General features: G+C 42.1%; 2 protein-coding genes across 2 annotated transcripts in view; one reads left to right on the top strand and one right to left on the bottom strand.

The window, feature by feature from the left end:
• Positions 1-2886, top strand: part of wwox (WW domain containing oxidoreductase) — a 130998-nt gene extending 128112 nt beyond the window's left edge. The window contains exon 9 of the mRNA XM_068313191.1: positions 1440-2886. Within this exon, the coding sequence (XP_068169292.1) occupies positions 1440-1631 (192 nt within the window). The 3' untranslated portion in view covers positions 1632-2886. The remainder of the gene's footprint in view (positions 1-1439) is intronic.
• LOC137594017 (transcription factor Maf-like) overlaps positions 2404-15220 on the bottom strand; it is a 45211-nt gene continuing 32394 nt past the window's right edge. Inside the window, exon 3 of the mRNA XM_068313195.1 lies at positions 2404-2658. The gene's annotated coding sequence lies outside the window, so the exon portion shown is untranslated. The remainder of the gene's footprint in view (positions 2659-15220) is intronic.

Below are 15220 nucleotides of genomic sequence, written 5' to 3'. Positions count from 1 at the left end.
CTCAATGGATCTTTCCACTTCTTATGTGCCGGTTCTTGTAGTTGCTTTGGGAAGCCTTTTCAAACGGTTGGCATGTAATGTAGCTTCATTATGCATATGTGTGTCTTGCCCATGTTTGACAACTGTGTATATGGTGTTGTCTGTGTGCCAGTGCTCTGTGCTAAAAATTAGTGCTCAGTCTTCACATCAGTGCCTCCCCCCGCCCTGAATCCCCCCTCTTTGCTGCCTCTTATTGGGAGATAAAGAGGCGAGCCATTTCATGTGGCCATATAGAATTCGTCTCCAGCCCTGGAGTTTGCAGGGAAGCTGTCACAGCAGCTTTTAGCCGGAGCCGCAACATGAAAGATCCCTCCTTTAGCGGTTTGGTTATGTGTGTAATTCTCCCTGACGTGTTTATTATGCTGCAGTTACAACTTTCATTTTCAAATGTCACAGAAATCTCCATCCTCATAGAAAATCCCCCACTAATTACTGACTGATGGGACAGGGTGTATTAGCAGACTTAGCAGGTTGCGTCCAAATGTTGCAACGGTGCTTTGCAGCGCGTCATGGCTCGAGACGACATGAAACGGAATCAATTTCTGAGTTGAGACTTGATTTTTGAGATTTAAACTTGCCTAAAATTGAGAGTGGACTTACTCGAAAAGAGCCAAAGGGCCTTAAGTGTGTGTGTGTGTGTGTGTGTGTGTGTGTGTGTGTGTGTGTGTGTGTGTGTGTGTGTGTGTGTGTGTGTGTGTGTGTGTGTGTGAAAACATAACTGCTCTACAAACAATGGACTTCTGATTGAAAGAGTTGTACTTGCATCGTTTCAACGTGTCATCCTCCACTTGGCTGAACCCACACACACATCATGTGAAAATATACATATTCATCACCATGGCATTAGAATCTGCTCTTTCTCACTGTCCTGTACATAAAAGCTGTGGTTTCCCTGGTGATTCTCATCCAGACAGGAGCTGGTGTCATTTTTTCTTGTCCACCTTCTCAACTTTTGCTCTGTTCCTTTGTAGCGTTCTCACACATAGCCAGAAGTCCTGTACATACCGGATAGAGAAATAAATAAATAAATAAATAAATAAATATATGTATATAAATATATGTACAGCATGGGGTTACATTTCCCCCGCATGGTGACCCAAGCCAAGGAGACGGGGGGTGGAATCATCTTTTTTCCTGCTAATGCCGTCTTGCTGTCTTTTGTGTGTGTGTGTCTGCCGGTGTGTGTCTGTAGATGTTTGTCTCACAGAGGACATCGCCATGTGGTCTGTGTCCGTTTTTCATCCTCTCGTGTTTTCTCTGGACCAGACTCATCCTGATGTCTGTATGTCGGTGCATGACGTATCCTTATTTCATCTCCTCTGGCAGATTGACAGCTGTCTTGTGCCTGAGTCTCCATTCATCTGCTGAACTCTTCTCTTTGTGTGTTTTTCTGTCCGTAGCAACAAGGCGCAGCCACCACGGTGTACTGCGCCGTGGCTCCAGAGCTGGAGGGGATAGGCGGCATGTACTTCAACAACTGCTTTCGCTGCCAGCCGTCCATCCAGGCCCAAGACCAGAGCAGCGCCGCCAGCCTCTGGGAGCTGAGCGAGCGCCTGGTCGCGCAGACGTCTGCAGGCATACAGGCCCTCTGATGGTCACAGGAGGAGGAGGAAGGATTGCAGGTCACATTGATGTCCAGTTAGGGATGAGCCAAATAAAAGATAACTGTACTTTATACAATACAAGAGAGCTGCCAAACCATATGTCCATGTTGCTAAAGGGGCTAAAACACTACTTATGTAATACAGGATGGGGTTTCATATACACTCTATTAAATAAAAAGTAGTTTGTGTGTGTGTCCAGCTTTGGTGTGGAAATTTACAATGAGAGGTGAGGGGATGGGGAACATTTGGAAACTTGTCCATTTCTCGCTTGTCTATTTAACAGTGTAAAAAAGCTAATGACTTGTTTTGCTAACAGTGCAGGGCTACCACATGAGTTTTCACTGTGGCAGATCACACAAACATTGGTTCTTCCCCGTTAATATAATCTTGACTTGTTCTGAGAATGATGATGTTACCTATCTGGATACGGAGCACGTTGCTTTAACTTTATGCTAACTCTTTTTGGATAAAGAACAAATAAAAAATAACAGACACTCAAGGATATATAAACACACTAGAGGTATGATTCATATGGCTATATACATTATTCTTAATTGTGTTTCTTATCAATGTCCCTATTTGTTTTCTGTACATATATATTTACATATCCTGATTTCTGGGCATGTGCTAAAGGGGTGTGAACATCAGTTGTTTTTCCTGTTTGTGATTTGACTCAACCTACATGTTAATAATCTATCTGGTAGATCTAAAGTATAATTTGAAGGTATTTTTGGGGTGGTCTGAGTCCTTTTGAGAAGCATATACAGATAGTAGAGAATCTTATTTCCAGGAGTCCAAGGTCTTTAATTTCTCTGCCTCTACCCTTGTTGTTGAGGCAGAAGATCAAAATGATTACAGTCTCCTGTTGTTATCGTATCATTTAATACTGAACTCTTGGCTTCAGGTTTGCTGCGGATTGATTGCCGTGAATCTGCTGTTGGGAGACATTGTGCTTTTTGGAAGTCTGGGTGCCGTAGGTCGCTCTTGAAACTTCAGCATTCCAGCATCATGATATCTGTAAAACAAAAAGAAAAACACACGAGGAACAACATTTTAGTAATGTGTGTGAAACCATTTTAGGTGCACGATGTGACAGTCCCATTATTTGTAGGCCATTAGGGGGAGGTATTTGAGTAACAAACTGACTTAGAACAGCTAAGGAGAAGAAAATGAATTCAGTGTGAATCATAATTCCTCTTTGTATTTGATGATACCTTTAATAAAAACAACATTTTTCACTCTGTGTTGTTGTTACGGTTATGCCAGGTGTGTGTGTGTGTAAAGAACAGATGAACCAGGCGATGCCACAGATGACCTGTATGGTCTCACATCGGCCATCATGATGGAGTCACTCCTCCGATCATCTAATAGTGTATCTGTATCACACTCTTTTTCCTCTTTACACACATAATCTCTCCTCTTCCTCCTTTTCAGTCTCTCTACTGAGAGACGGCGTCACACATTCAGTCAGAAACATGTGGCCTGTGCATGAACTGATAGGAGCGTCGTGTCTTGTTATAATCTGTACTGCAGCCAGACTACAGGTGTCTTATCACTGTCCTTTCACAGCACAGGACACACCTGGAACAGAGATACTGCAGCTGTGAGACACATTTGTATCTCATATATTCCCAGTGAACAACCAAGTGAAACACAAATCGTAGAACTGTAGAGAACTTTCCACAGTGTTTCCCTCTTTTCAATCATCACATCTGGATTAAGGTGTAATAAAAATAATATTGGGCAGTTTTGCCAGAGCCATGCTTAATTTTACGTAACAACTAGCATTATTATTATTAGTTATAGATGACATTCCCTCTCTGTTAGCCTGGTGCAGCTGAGACTCGATGTATTTCTGTTTTCTGTTGTGTCAGATCTTCATCATGTCTGCTGTTTTAGTCTTTAGTTTTTCTTCCATAATATGTTTGTAATTTCCAGTCGTTGACTTCCTGTCGTCTTCCACCTGTTACCGACTCCTCCGTCTCCCTGCTGGAGGAGGATGTCTGAATCTGAGAAATCATAATCAAGGCGTAGTGCTGGAAATTGATCACTGTAACTAATAAATAATCTCTGTTAATCTCTCTTATTTGTTATTTATTTCAACCTACTCCACATATTTTATTATAGCACCTCAGCTGACGGGCACACGTCCACTCAAATTTGGAAAAGTGAGACATCGCCACGCTTGAGCTTGCAGGTTTAGCTTATCAATGACAACTCTATTATAGTAGCGCTACAAAAAAAACAGATGTAGCTTTCGAGGAAACCTTCGATTAGGGGACTGGACTGAAGACACAAAGGAGAATCTTCAAGAGAACAAACAACTAGACATCTGTACGGATGTGGTGGCCGATCCATGGCTGTGCACTGGAGTGAGGAAGGAGGGTCCTGCCTGGCTTTCATACAAAGTCCTATTGATCAGGCTCTATCGGAATTATCTGATAGTTAATCAATACACTACACTTCCTCTCAGCAGGCAGGGAGGAGAGAGAAGCACGATTCTCACAAGAATAGGACCTTGATCTCTTGACCCCATACACACAAACACACACATTCCTCTGTCTCTTTATCTCTCTGTTATGATTATATACAAGAAAATACAAAACTGGCAGCTGCTGTGAACCAGATAACCCATACTGTATATATCTGAGAATGTTACTATAATAACTTGACTTTACAGCTGATATTTTTTTCTTCCACCACACTGATTTCAATTTGGAATGTAGTGGTTTATGGCTTACCATTTCATTTCTTTCATTATTGTTTTAATTTCTCCTTGTGATTAATTCCACCGCTCAAAGAATAATTATGAGAGAATTGATTTGATTACGGCTTTGTTCTACTGCTATTGGCTCCTCTGACCGAGGGAATGCCATGTTGCCATTTCAAGCGGATATATTTAATGATCACAATCAATGTTAAAGCTCTCTCTAGACTTAACTAACTCAATAAATATCTGCCAGGAGGAAATTTACCATCTAACTACAGCCGGCAATAAAGTCTTCCTCTCTTTTCCCCTCCTTTATTCCTGCTCTCATTGCTTCTCTCTTCAGAGGATGACATTGTGATTAAAACTCTTGATCAATTTTCATGAAGTACCAATTTAGATTTGATGAAATTATTATGTCTTTTCAATATCGCAATATGTGTTTTTTTTCATTGAGTCTGCAATTACTCCTTCTCTCAATTACACACACACACACACACACACACACACACACACACACACACACACACACACACACACACACACACACACACACACACTGTGAGGAGCATAAGTATTTACACCCCCTGCTATTTTGCAAGTTCTCCCACTTATAAAATAGGGAGAGGCCTACAATGTTCATCATAGACCCATTTCCACTGTTAGAGACATAATCTAAAAAAAAAAAGATCCGAAAATCACATTGAATTACTTTTCAATTATTTATTTGTATGTAGTGGGGTTCATAAGTATTTGCACTCATGGGAATCGGCAATAATTATGACTCTCAAAAAGCTGTCCGTCCTACTTAAAAAAGGTCCTCTTTTTTCCCATGACTAACCACCCACCACTTGTCCACCCCTCAGTCAGTCACAATCCAGCTGCTGCCATGGGGAAGACCAGAGAGCTTTCTAAAGACACCAGAGACAAAATACTAGAGCTCCACAAAACTGGAAAAGGCTATGGGGCAATTGGGAAGCAGCTTGGTGAGAATAAATCAACTGTTTCAGCAATTGTTAGAAAATGGGAAAGGCTAAAAATGACTGTTAGTCTACCTCGGACTGGGGCTCCATGTAAGATCTCTCCTCATGGGGCATCACTCATGATGAGAAAATCAGCCCAGAACTACACGGCAGGAGCTGGTCAACGACCTGAAGAGAGCTGGAACCACAGTTTCAAAGGCTACTGTCGGTAGAACACGACGGCTTAATGGTTTAAAATCATGCATTGCACAGAAGGTTCCCCTGTTGAGTCAGCACATGTCTAAAGTTCACCAGGGACCATCTGAATGATCCAGAGGGGTTATACTTATACTCCTCGCTGTGTATATTTCGTTCATAATATGATCATTCTCTTACCTTATTTAAACATTTATACTTATTTAGTAGATAAACAAATGTTCTTGTCAAAATAAAAGCCCTTTATTTTATAAATCTTATTTTATAGATTTTTTTAATCATGTAATTTTAAATTCAATATGTGATGAAGAACTTCTGTGTCACCAGGCTTTTAAAGTAGACAACGCTGGGACTGCCCCATCTGTGCTGGATGGATTCGTCTCTGAGATGCACCAACCAGTATAACTACAACGGACAGACGTTGCTGGTTGGCAGACTCACAAACGACAAGCTGCTCAGAAACACACTGCAAATGAGAAGCAAATGTTTGTATGACAGGAAGTGTTGAAGTTGTTTTTTCTCTTTGCAAATGATGAAAGTTGCGCAACATGAAGATGTTGGAGCTCTTGGCACATGCGTCAAAGAACACGCTTTCTCACCACCATGGCCTTTTGTATGTTCTTTTACAAAGACTAGAAGCAGCATTGCTAATATTTGGATCCAGGTAGCTGCAATACTTTTCACCATCAAACGTACTTTTTTCTCTCGTAGATCTGCAAACTCTAATTTTCTGTTTTTATTGAAGTCTCAACACGGCATGTTTGAGGAAACCCTCCCAGCCCCAAATCCCCTGCGTGTCCTCACCGCTAGACAGCGTGACCTTGTAAACCCTGTGTTATTTTACTCACCCATTGTGTGAGCATAGAAAGAAAAAGGGAGAGATAGAGAGGGTGAGGGGAGGGATAGGGTGGAGGGGGGGCTCCTACCTGTCACAGCTTTCAAACACAAAGAAAAATGAGCACTTGGGCTGAAGTACAATTATTAGCCCCTGTCTACAGATTCATCACACTATAGAGAGGGATGTAGAAGGGGGAGAGAGGAGCGGGGCAAGAGCTGGAGCTAAAGTACGTAGAAAACGTTGTAAAGGAAGAAGAAAATCAAGATGGAGAAAAAGACAATGAGGATGAGAATAAAGCAAAAACACACCGTGGGTAAACAGAGAGTGAGACAAGCATGATGTGTACAAGTGTACGACAGGAAGACGGGGGAGAAGAGAGGGAGTTTTTAGGGAAATTAAAAGAGTGAGAGAAAGAGAGTGAGAGAAAGAGAGGTGAAGGAAGGCAAAATGCAATAACAGGATTTGTCAGGCCAGTGGTTGGTGGCAGTAATAAAGCCTGCTAATCTGGGGGAGAACGCTTGGCTGCTCCCACACTGACTCTCTTGACGCCCCACTTTACCACCGGGCCAAGCCAAGGTCACACACACACACACACACACACACACACACACACACACACACACACACACACACACACACACACACACACACACACACACACACACACACACACACACACACACACACACATTCACAATCAGCATGTTTATGTGCGCTCTCTATCGGAACATCTTCCACTCGCTGCTGCTGATGTACCTCCTTTCTTTTCCCCACACCAATCCTCTCCCCATCGCTTGTCCTCTTGTTAGGCATGCTACCCCCCCGCCCCCACCCCCCTTCCTCCCCCCGCCCCCCATCAGCCATGTTGATTTTGAAATCTCATTTTTCTCTCTATCTTAACTGGCTCCGCTGTGTGAATCAATAGCTATCAGTGTGTGTGTGTGTGTGTGTGTGTTCTGTGTGTGTGTGTGTGTGTGTGTGTGTGTGTGTGTGTGTGTGTGTGTGTTTGTGTAGTTGCATAACTTGCTACCAACTGGTTCCATGCTAGCAACAAAAACTGAGGCCACACACAACTAAGGTTTACTTGTTCTACCTGACAAAGTGATGGGTTATAACAAATGGAACTCCACCCTCCACTTTGTAAACACATGGAGGGATAGAGATTGTACGCCTTAATTTTCCTGATCTGCTCAGACGCTCTGAAGGATTCGTGATGAGACCTGGAGTGTGAACTTTTGAATATGTTAACAGAAAAAAATAAATAAAAAGCTCTGTGGACTTTGATGTAAGCCCAACATGAGAATGAACATATTTCAGATGCACAACAGAGATTCCTTTTGGAGCCTTGGCTTTCAGGCACATAAAAATCAGGTGAGATGTTCCTGTGTCACCAGTTATTTTCCCCTAATTGCCTTTTCAGAATGGAATACAAGCTGTAAAAATGTTTTCTCACAAAAGCATCCACCACATAAAACTCTAAAGTTATGATTTGAAGAACTGTCCTACTCAAAAATTACGTCAAGACTCACCAACATTGTGTATCCTGAGAAATATTGGCCTGAACATTGAGGGAGCACATGTAAGAAGAGAAAGAAGTATAGATGGAAAAAAAACAGGGTGCTAAACAACAAGACTCTCCTTTCTCCTAACTGTGACCATCTGTCACCAGTAAAATAAAATTTCCTAGTTTGATTTCAAACGTATTCTTTCTATTTCTCTGTCTTTAACAGGTTGTGTCTGTTTTTTGTCTATTTTCTTGTTCTGTTCTTTCCCCCTCATCATCATTTAATGTCGTCATTTTCACAACTCATTTCTCTGACAGCTTCGACTGTAATTGACGGTGTGATGCAGATTTACTTGTCGCGCTGAAATAGCACAATAACCTGCGCACAGATAATCACCTCATTGAGAAACGGTACGGCCTCTCACCACTCACAATTACTGTTGTGTATTTGATCATATAACCAGTCTACAACAATGCTCTTAATGGGCTTATTGGCAGCAGACCAGGATGTGCTTATAAATAAGCCTGGTGGTGTTGGGTTCTAATAAACTAGGCTCATATATCCCAACATGGCAAAATCATAACAAGCATAGGCGAGCTGCTGACAGGCTCAGATTTATGCTAACTCCAAATGGCCGGCCTCATCACTCACTCAGCTATCTTCAACTTTTTTATTTGTTTAATTTCTAAATGTGATCACACCACTCCCGCTCACGCTAATGAATGCAAAGGATTATGGGTAGATGAAGCCAAGTTTAGTTTGACTAATTTTTCAACTGGAGCGATCTTTAAAAGAAAGAAGAAAGAGCGGAATGAGGTAAGAGCTCTCAGGAGGAATAAAAGGAAATGGGAAATGAAGTGACCGGGTGCAATAAAGGGAATAAATGTAAGATCATACAGCACATTTTGTCTGTGACTCCCTAATTTGGGAAAAGCTTTTTAACCAAATAAAAAACACCAAAGTACACGGTGATGAGAAGTCTCACTGCCCTGTTAGCTTTATATCTGTTCTTATTATTTACCTTCATGAGGTGAGTTCCCACAGTTTTATTCGCTGCTCTGTGAGAAACACCTCCCATGTGTATGCTTATAGATCTTACACACACGTATTATGTCTTTAAATGTGTGTTAAAGTCTTAATACATCCATTCACATTTTATTCATCATGATATCTTTTTTCTTGTAAAGTCTGTTTTACTCCAGCACTCCACACACACCAAAACTTTAATGCTGAAGAGCCGTGTAAAATAAAAGACAATTAGTATAGCATGTAAAATGGTACCTAGTGTAAAAACAAAGCTCAATAAACTATATTATGGTAAGCGAGAACATATAATGAGCAATAAAAAAATCCAAATACAAGAATATGAGGTTTTATACCTACCAATAACAGCAATGACTGGTTTAAAAGAAGGTACATTATGCTAACAAAGCATCATTTACACTGCCAGTGTGTGTGTGTGTGTGTGTGTGTGTGTGTGTGTGTGTGTGTGTGTGTGTGTGTGTGTGTGTGTGTGTGTGTGTGTGTGTGTGTGTGTGTGTGTGTGTGTGTGTGTGTGTGTGTGTGTGTGTGTGTGTGTGTGTGTGTGTGTGTGTGTGTGTGTGTGTGTGTGTGTGAAAAGTGGGATGAGTAACCTCTCCAAAACACTCACATACCAACGAGATTAATTACAAGTACCATGAATCACCGTGCAATTAATTAACTCATCCTTAGTAATGAGTGTGTGTGTGTGTGTGTGTGTGTGTGTGTGTGTGTGTGTGTGTGTGTGTGTGTGTGTGAACTGTGCGTACTGTGTGTCACACAGACAGCCCCTCCATCTCCCCACCTCTCGCCCCTTCCCATCACTAATTGCTTCCCTCTCTATTAAAATGCAGTCTGCTGTGACATCACTCAGCCCTCTGTTAGAGGGACAGGGCAGACCAGGACACCGGGCAAAACACACACACACCCACAGACACACAGAAGAGCAAGGTGTGTGTGCTTTTAGGGACAGAGGTTTTGTCTACCTGAAGGTGAATCAAATCTCAGCAGAAACATTTATGGGTAATTAGACACAGAATCACTGCTGTACACACTGCTGTATTAGTGTGTGTGTGTGTGTGTGTGTGTGTGTGTGTGTGTGTGTGTGTGTGTGTGTGTGTGTGTGTGTGTGTGTGTGTGTGTATGTGTGTGTGTGTGTGTGTGTGTGTGTGTGTGTGTGTGTGTGTGTGTGTTTGTGGTTGACTTGGATAATACACAAATACCAGAGAAGGCAGTTGACAGTGAATCCATGAGGTGTAGTATTTAACGTTGAAATCAGAGGAGGAGTTATGTGAACTAGACTGCTGTTGGTTTGCTATTGGTGGGTTTGTAATATGACACTCCTACTTGTACTGACTTAAACCTAATTTTACCTGCTTTGACTTACAAATGTTGAAAATAAGGCTGATGTATGACGAAACGTGTGCCGAGAACAAATTCAACTAATGCTTAGTCATAAATTGTCTCAAATTGTTGATGTTCAACAGGACATCAAACAAGATCTGTAAGGGTTTGTGTACAGATCCTGTGATGAGCTGGCGTTTCATCCGGGGTGTACTCTGCCTCGAGGCAGCTGAGATGGTTGGTTGGGTAAGTGGCTAATGTAATGTAATGTAAGAGGCCGATGAACACACCACCTGCGTCTGTGTTCACAAATCAAAATGATTCTCCTGAACGGGCAGCCGGCGCTCTAACATCAGGTCCACACCTCCCTCTCATCTCAGGCCGCATGAGGTTTGTATTCCCTCCAGTAAGTTCTGGGTGTTCCCTGGGGACCCCTCTCAGTTTGAGGGCCATGAAAACATCCAAGGGGGGGCACCCTGGAGGCATGGTGCCACAGAGATTCACCGTGTCAGCACGGCTGCATGACATGTTCTGCATAAATGACTGATTGCTTTTGTGGATGGATTTAAAAACAAAAAGATTCAATCAATAATAGTTTTTAAAATGTCTTCATTTTGATTCATTTTTGATGAATCCTGATAAATATTTCATTGATAAATGTCTTCTTTTTTTTTTTTTTTGCTTCATGTTGCTTCATTGCTGATATCTGCTTTCTCCATTCACATTACATGTCCTGACCTCCTGCTCCTGCTGGCGTTTGTTAATCATGTTCAAAGATGTTTGATTTTTCTTTTCACGAGAACAAACTTTGGTTACTTTTTCTGAACTAAATCAAACTACATAAAATGTGATATTTGATGTGAAATTTTGACACAGTTGATTATTACAGGTATACTTCTTATTAAGTTTAAATTTAAATGACTGTGTTTATCTAATATGAATTTTAATGTCTTCAGTGATCTGTAGACCAGATAAGATTCATTTACCTTTATCATATTCTGATATAGATTACACTTCTGATATGTAAATATTCTGCTCTGTGTTCATCTGTGTGGAATAAACACATAACAGGGCATGAATTTTGGCCAAGTACAAAGCTGCACCAGTTCAACTGCTATTAATTTATCTTTCACCTCACACTGAACCAAATACATAATGGAAAACACGACAATAAACCAGCAAGTAATGTCTGACGCCCCCTCCCTACCCTCATTCTCTCACTCTCTCTCTCTCTCTCAGAGCTAATCTGATTGGTGCATAAATCATGCTGACATCAGCACAGGTAGACGTTGGTCTACTCCTAGACACACACACACACACACACACACACACACACACACACACACACACACACACACACACAGAGTCATTCATACACACACAGACACAAGCTTCTCGGTGAGGTGAGAGCAGCGCTGTGCTTCACGGTGATCATGAGGACAGTGGATAACAGATCTCTCTTTTATCATTCCCTGACTTTCCCTGACATTTAAAAAGCCATTAACACCACTGAGATTCAACCTCGTGTACATTTCATATAGAAGCACCCACCACACACACACACACACACACACGCACACACGCACACACGCACACACGCACACACGCACACACGCACACACGCACACACGCACACACGCACACACACACGCACAGTGCTTGCCACTCACTCATAGGGTTTCTGTTTGTGTGTGTGTGTGTGTGTGTGCGTGTGCGTGTGCGTGTGCGCGTGTGCGTGTGTGTGAGTTGGGGGTGATATCACTGGTAACACAAAACTCAAATGACACAGACAGAGCAGTGAATTATACCTTAATAATCTTTTCAACCTGCCCTCCTCTCTGTGAGATGAGAGAGAGGAGTTCCATCCCGTCGCTGGTGTGTTTTAACACAGGTAAGATGCAGCTAGTTATATGTTTATTGATCTCTGCCTGAAAGCAATGAGCATTTGAGGCCTTGATATCCTTGATCAGAACACAAATCCCTCCTCTGTCCCCTAGACATGGAAGCAAATGGACGATAAGTGGCTGTTGTGTTGTGTGACTGCCTGTGTAAATGGTAATTATCCACCATTTCTGCCATACATACATCGGCATACTATAAACACTAACAGCATAATAGTGTTTGCTTCTGAGCAGTGTTTTAATTTATAGCCCATTATTGTTAAGCCCATCATTACAATGCGAGTGAGCATTTATTGTAATCAGAGGACTGATACAGAATGGAAGCAGTGCTAATGTACATAATGAAAACACAAGCAGTCGGCCTGACAAAACCGTATAGTAACTAATGCAGTAGATGACATACAGCCTCAGTCTGTGCTGATAGCGTTTATTAGCACTGAGCGGAGGACTGAGTGTGGAGCGGCTATCGGTATCACAGGCCTGTGCCTCTGTGTTGTGTCTGCATGGAGGACATAAAGCAAACACACTCAAGCTGTGGGAAACCCTGTGTTTTAACGCAAGATACCAAAGCATGGTGGGTAATTGTGATTGTCAGTGTTCGCATGTTCATTCATTCATCCGTTAGTTACTCCACAAAATATCTACGCAACCCTTGCAGATAGAAAGATGGAACAAAAAGCACATTACTCGGGCAGCAAAGGGGGTGAAAATGAGATGATGACCTTGACATGGAGAAAACTAGGTCAAGGTCAAATTTCAACTTTTGTACACTCAGAAACTGGATAAGATAGAAAGACGAGGGAGAAGGCCAGTGTGAGTAAGACCCTCGATCAAAGCTAGTGCTTCGATCAAAGACAGTAGGTCAGTGCACCGGCTTTGATCTATGCAAGTAGGTCAAGGTAAAATTTTGAATTCATGGGTGTTGCAGGATGTTGCAGTCTGTGACTGCCTTGGTTCTAGTTGGGTTTTGCTATTGCTCTAGTTAGCTTTTGTTGGAGAAGACGTGGAGTCACAGTAACCTCACCTGAGGAAGATGTTGGTTCATCTTTGATACATAAAACCAAAGATGAACAAACGTTGGTCCAAAAGGCAAACCAGGCCAAAATAATTCATTACCCAGAAAGTGAATGAAACTGAACATAAACAGTGGACAGTTTGTGGAATGAGTCCCGACCAGCAGTGGAACAGCAGATGCAGATATTAAACCTAATAATTTAAGTAGTGGAACTACTTTTGCTGATAAAGGATCAGACCTACTTTAAGCGGTACAGAGAGCAGCTCTTAATCTTATAGGCCCTGTAGGCACACATAGGAGACTCATATCATCATCACAGGGCTGTAAGGATGGTTGGATAAGCAATGTAAGGAAACACGGTTACAAAAATAACAACAGGGAAGAGATAGGTGTCATTAATATTCAGACATTTAATGTCAAGAGAGGCAAAAGTCCTGGTTGTTTGAAAGCAGAGAAAGGTTGGGTGCTCTTCAATGTCTGTAAAACATACTCCTCCAGCAGTGTTTGTATTTTATGTGTGTCTACTCTCGAGAAGGTATTGCAGAATTTTATTTATTTTTTTACTTTGGGGCAGCTCAGACTTTCAGTGTGTGATTGAAAAACAACAGCAAGATTCTCTGTAAATATTAAGTGAAGGAGAAGAAGAGGAGGAAGAGGAGGAGGTGGAGGAAAGGATCTAAACAAAGAGGGTCGTATTTTCTTTATCATCTCCTATGAAGGTCTGCTCAGCTGAAGATACGACACTGACAGACTTGTCTTGCTCTTAGCTGCACTTTTAATGCTGCGGGCCAAACAGCCTGTGACTCCAGATAGGTGCACTCACTCACAAGTGTTTTCATCACGTGTGAGAAAGTTCAGCTTTAATTCACATCTGCGTTGATGGTTTCCACTGGTGCTGATACGCGGCTGAGTTTATCTTCACTCATGAACATAATGAGCTCAAAGACTGAAAAATGCTCCCCCGGAGTGATGCGCTGTTTATCAGTCTCTCTCCACTCCACTTTTATTTTGTCCATCATCCTCCTCCTCCGCAGCTCTTTGTGCATTCAGTGCAGTGTTATACAGTAGTGTCTGGTCTCTGTTGTGTTGTAGGAGTGTATCGCACTGCTGGGTCTCACCCCTTGTCCATCACTCTGCCTGCTGGAAGTCAGGCAGGCAGCCAAACAACCTTCCACCAGACAAGAATAGATGAATGATATTTGGTAGAGATGCAATGGTGGTGGTGGTGGTGGGAGGGGGCTGCTATGACTCACAGCATTGATGCTACGTCAAAAGTGGATTTGAAAATTGTTTAGAGAATGAAAGAGAGTGGGGAACGACGAGAGAGCAGAGGGGAGGAGAACAGAAATGGAGGGAGAAAGAGAGTGCTACAAATATATAATCATGAATGGTTCTGGGGAGAGGAGTGAGTGAGCGTGGAGAGACCCCAGTGAGTTATGGGAGAAGTAAAGTGAGTGAGATGGGGGAGAGAAAGAGAGAGAGCAGACAGCCACGATGAATTATGGAGCCAGAGAGGGAGGAAGAGCTTTCACACATGAAGACAACCCAGTGATTTAGGGCTAAAGGACACAGAGACAAGCTCTGCTGCAAAAGGTGATGGACCTGGAGACGACTAACAGATCTGCTGCAAACGCCACAGCTGCGACCCCATCAGTGGTGGCACATCCACTCTTATCTTATCTGTGCCAGCATTCAGGTACTGCATGTTATGAAGACTGAAACGTCACCTCACCAGAGTATTGACTGGAGAATGATTGTGGTCATGATTTAACTCTTTTGTTATCTCTGGGATAAAAATGACCCAACCAGCATGTTTAGTGGCACAGAAATCTCCCTAAATGACCCCTTTATGGCTGAATATTTAAGAATTTGTCAACATTAGAATAAATGAAACATAGACATTATTTATATTCCCATGATAGGTGTAGACCACCAAGGTACACCGATCATATTCTGGTGATTTTTGATATACAGCTTTCCATGGAAATGACATTGTCTCATAAAGTATTCAGGCTGTTCATCATACCTGACATAGATAATCCTCCTGGAAATGATCAATCTGGAGGGTT

Source organism: Antennarius striatus, chromosome 4, assembly GCF_040054535.1.
Source record: "Antennarius striatus isolate MH-2024 chromosome 4, ASM4005453v1, whole genome shotgun sequence".
In the NCBI taxonomy this organism is placed as follows: Eukaryota; Metazoa; Chordata; class Actinopteri; order Lophiiformes; family Antennariidae; genus Antennarius; species Antennarius striatus.
The sequence above is the reverse complement of the archived record's forward strand: the minus strand, read 5'-3'. Positions and strand labels throughout refer to the sequence as shown.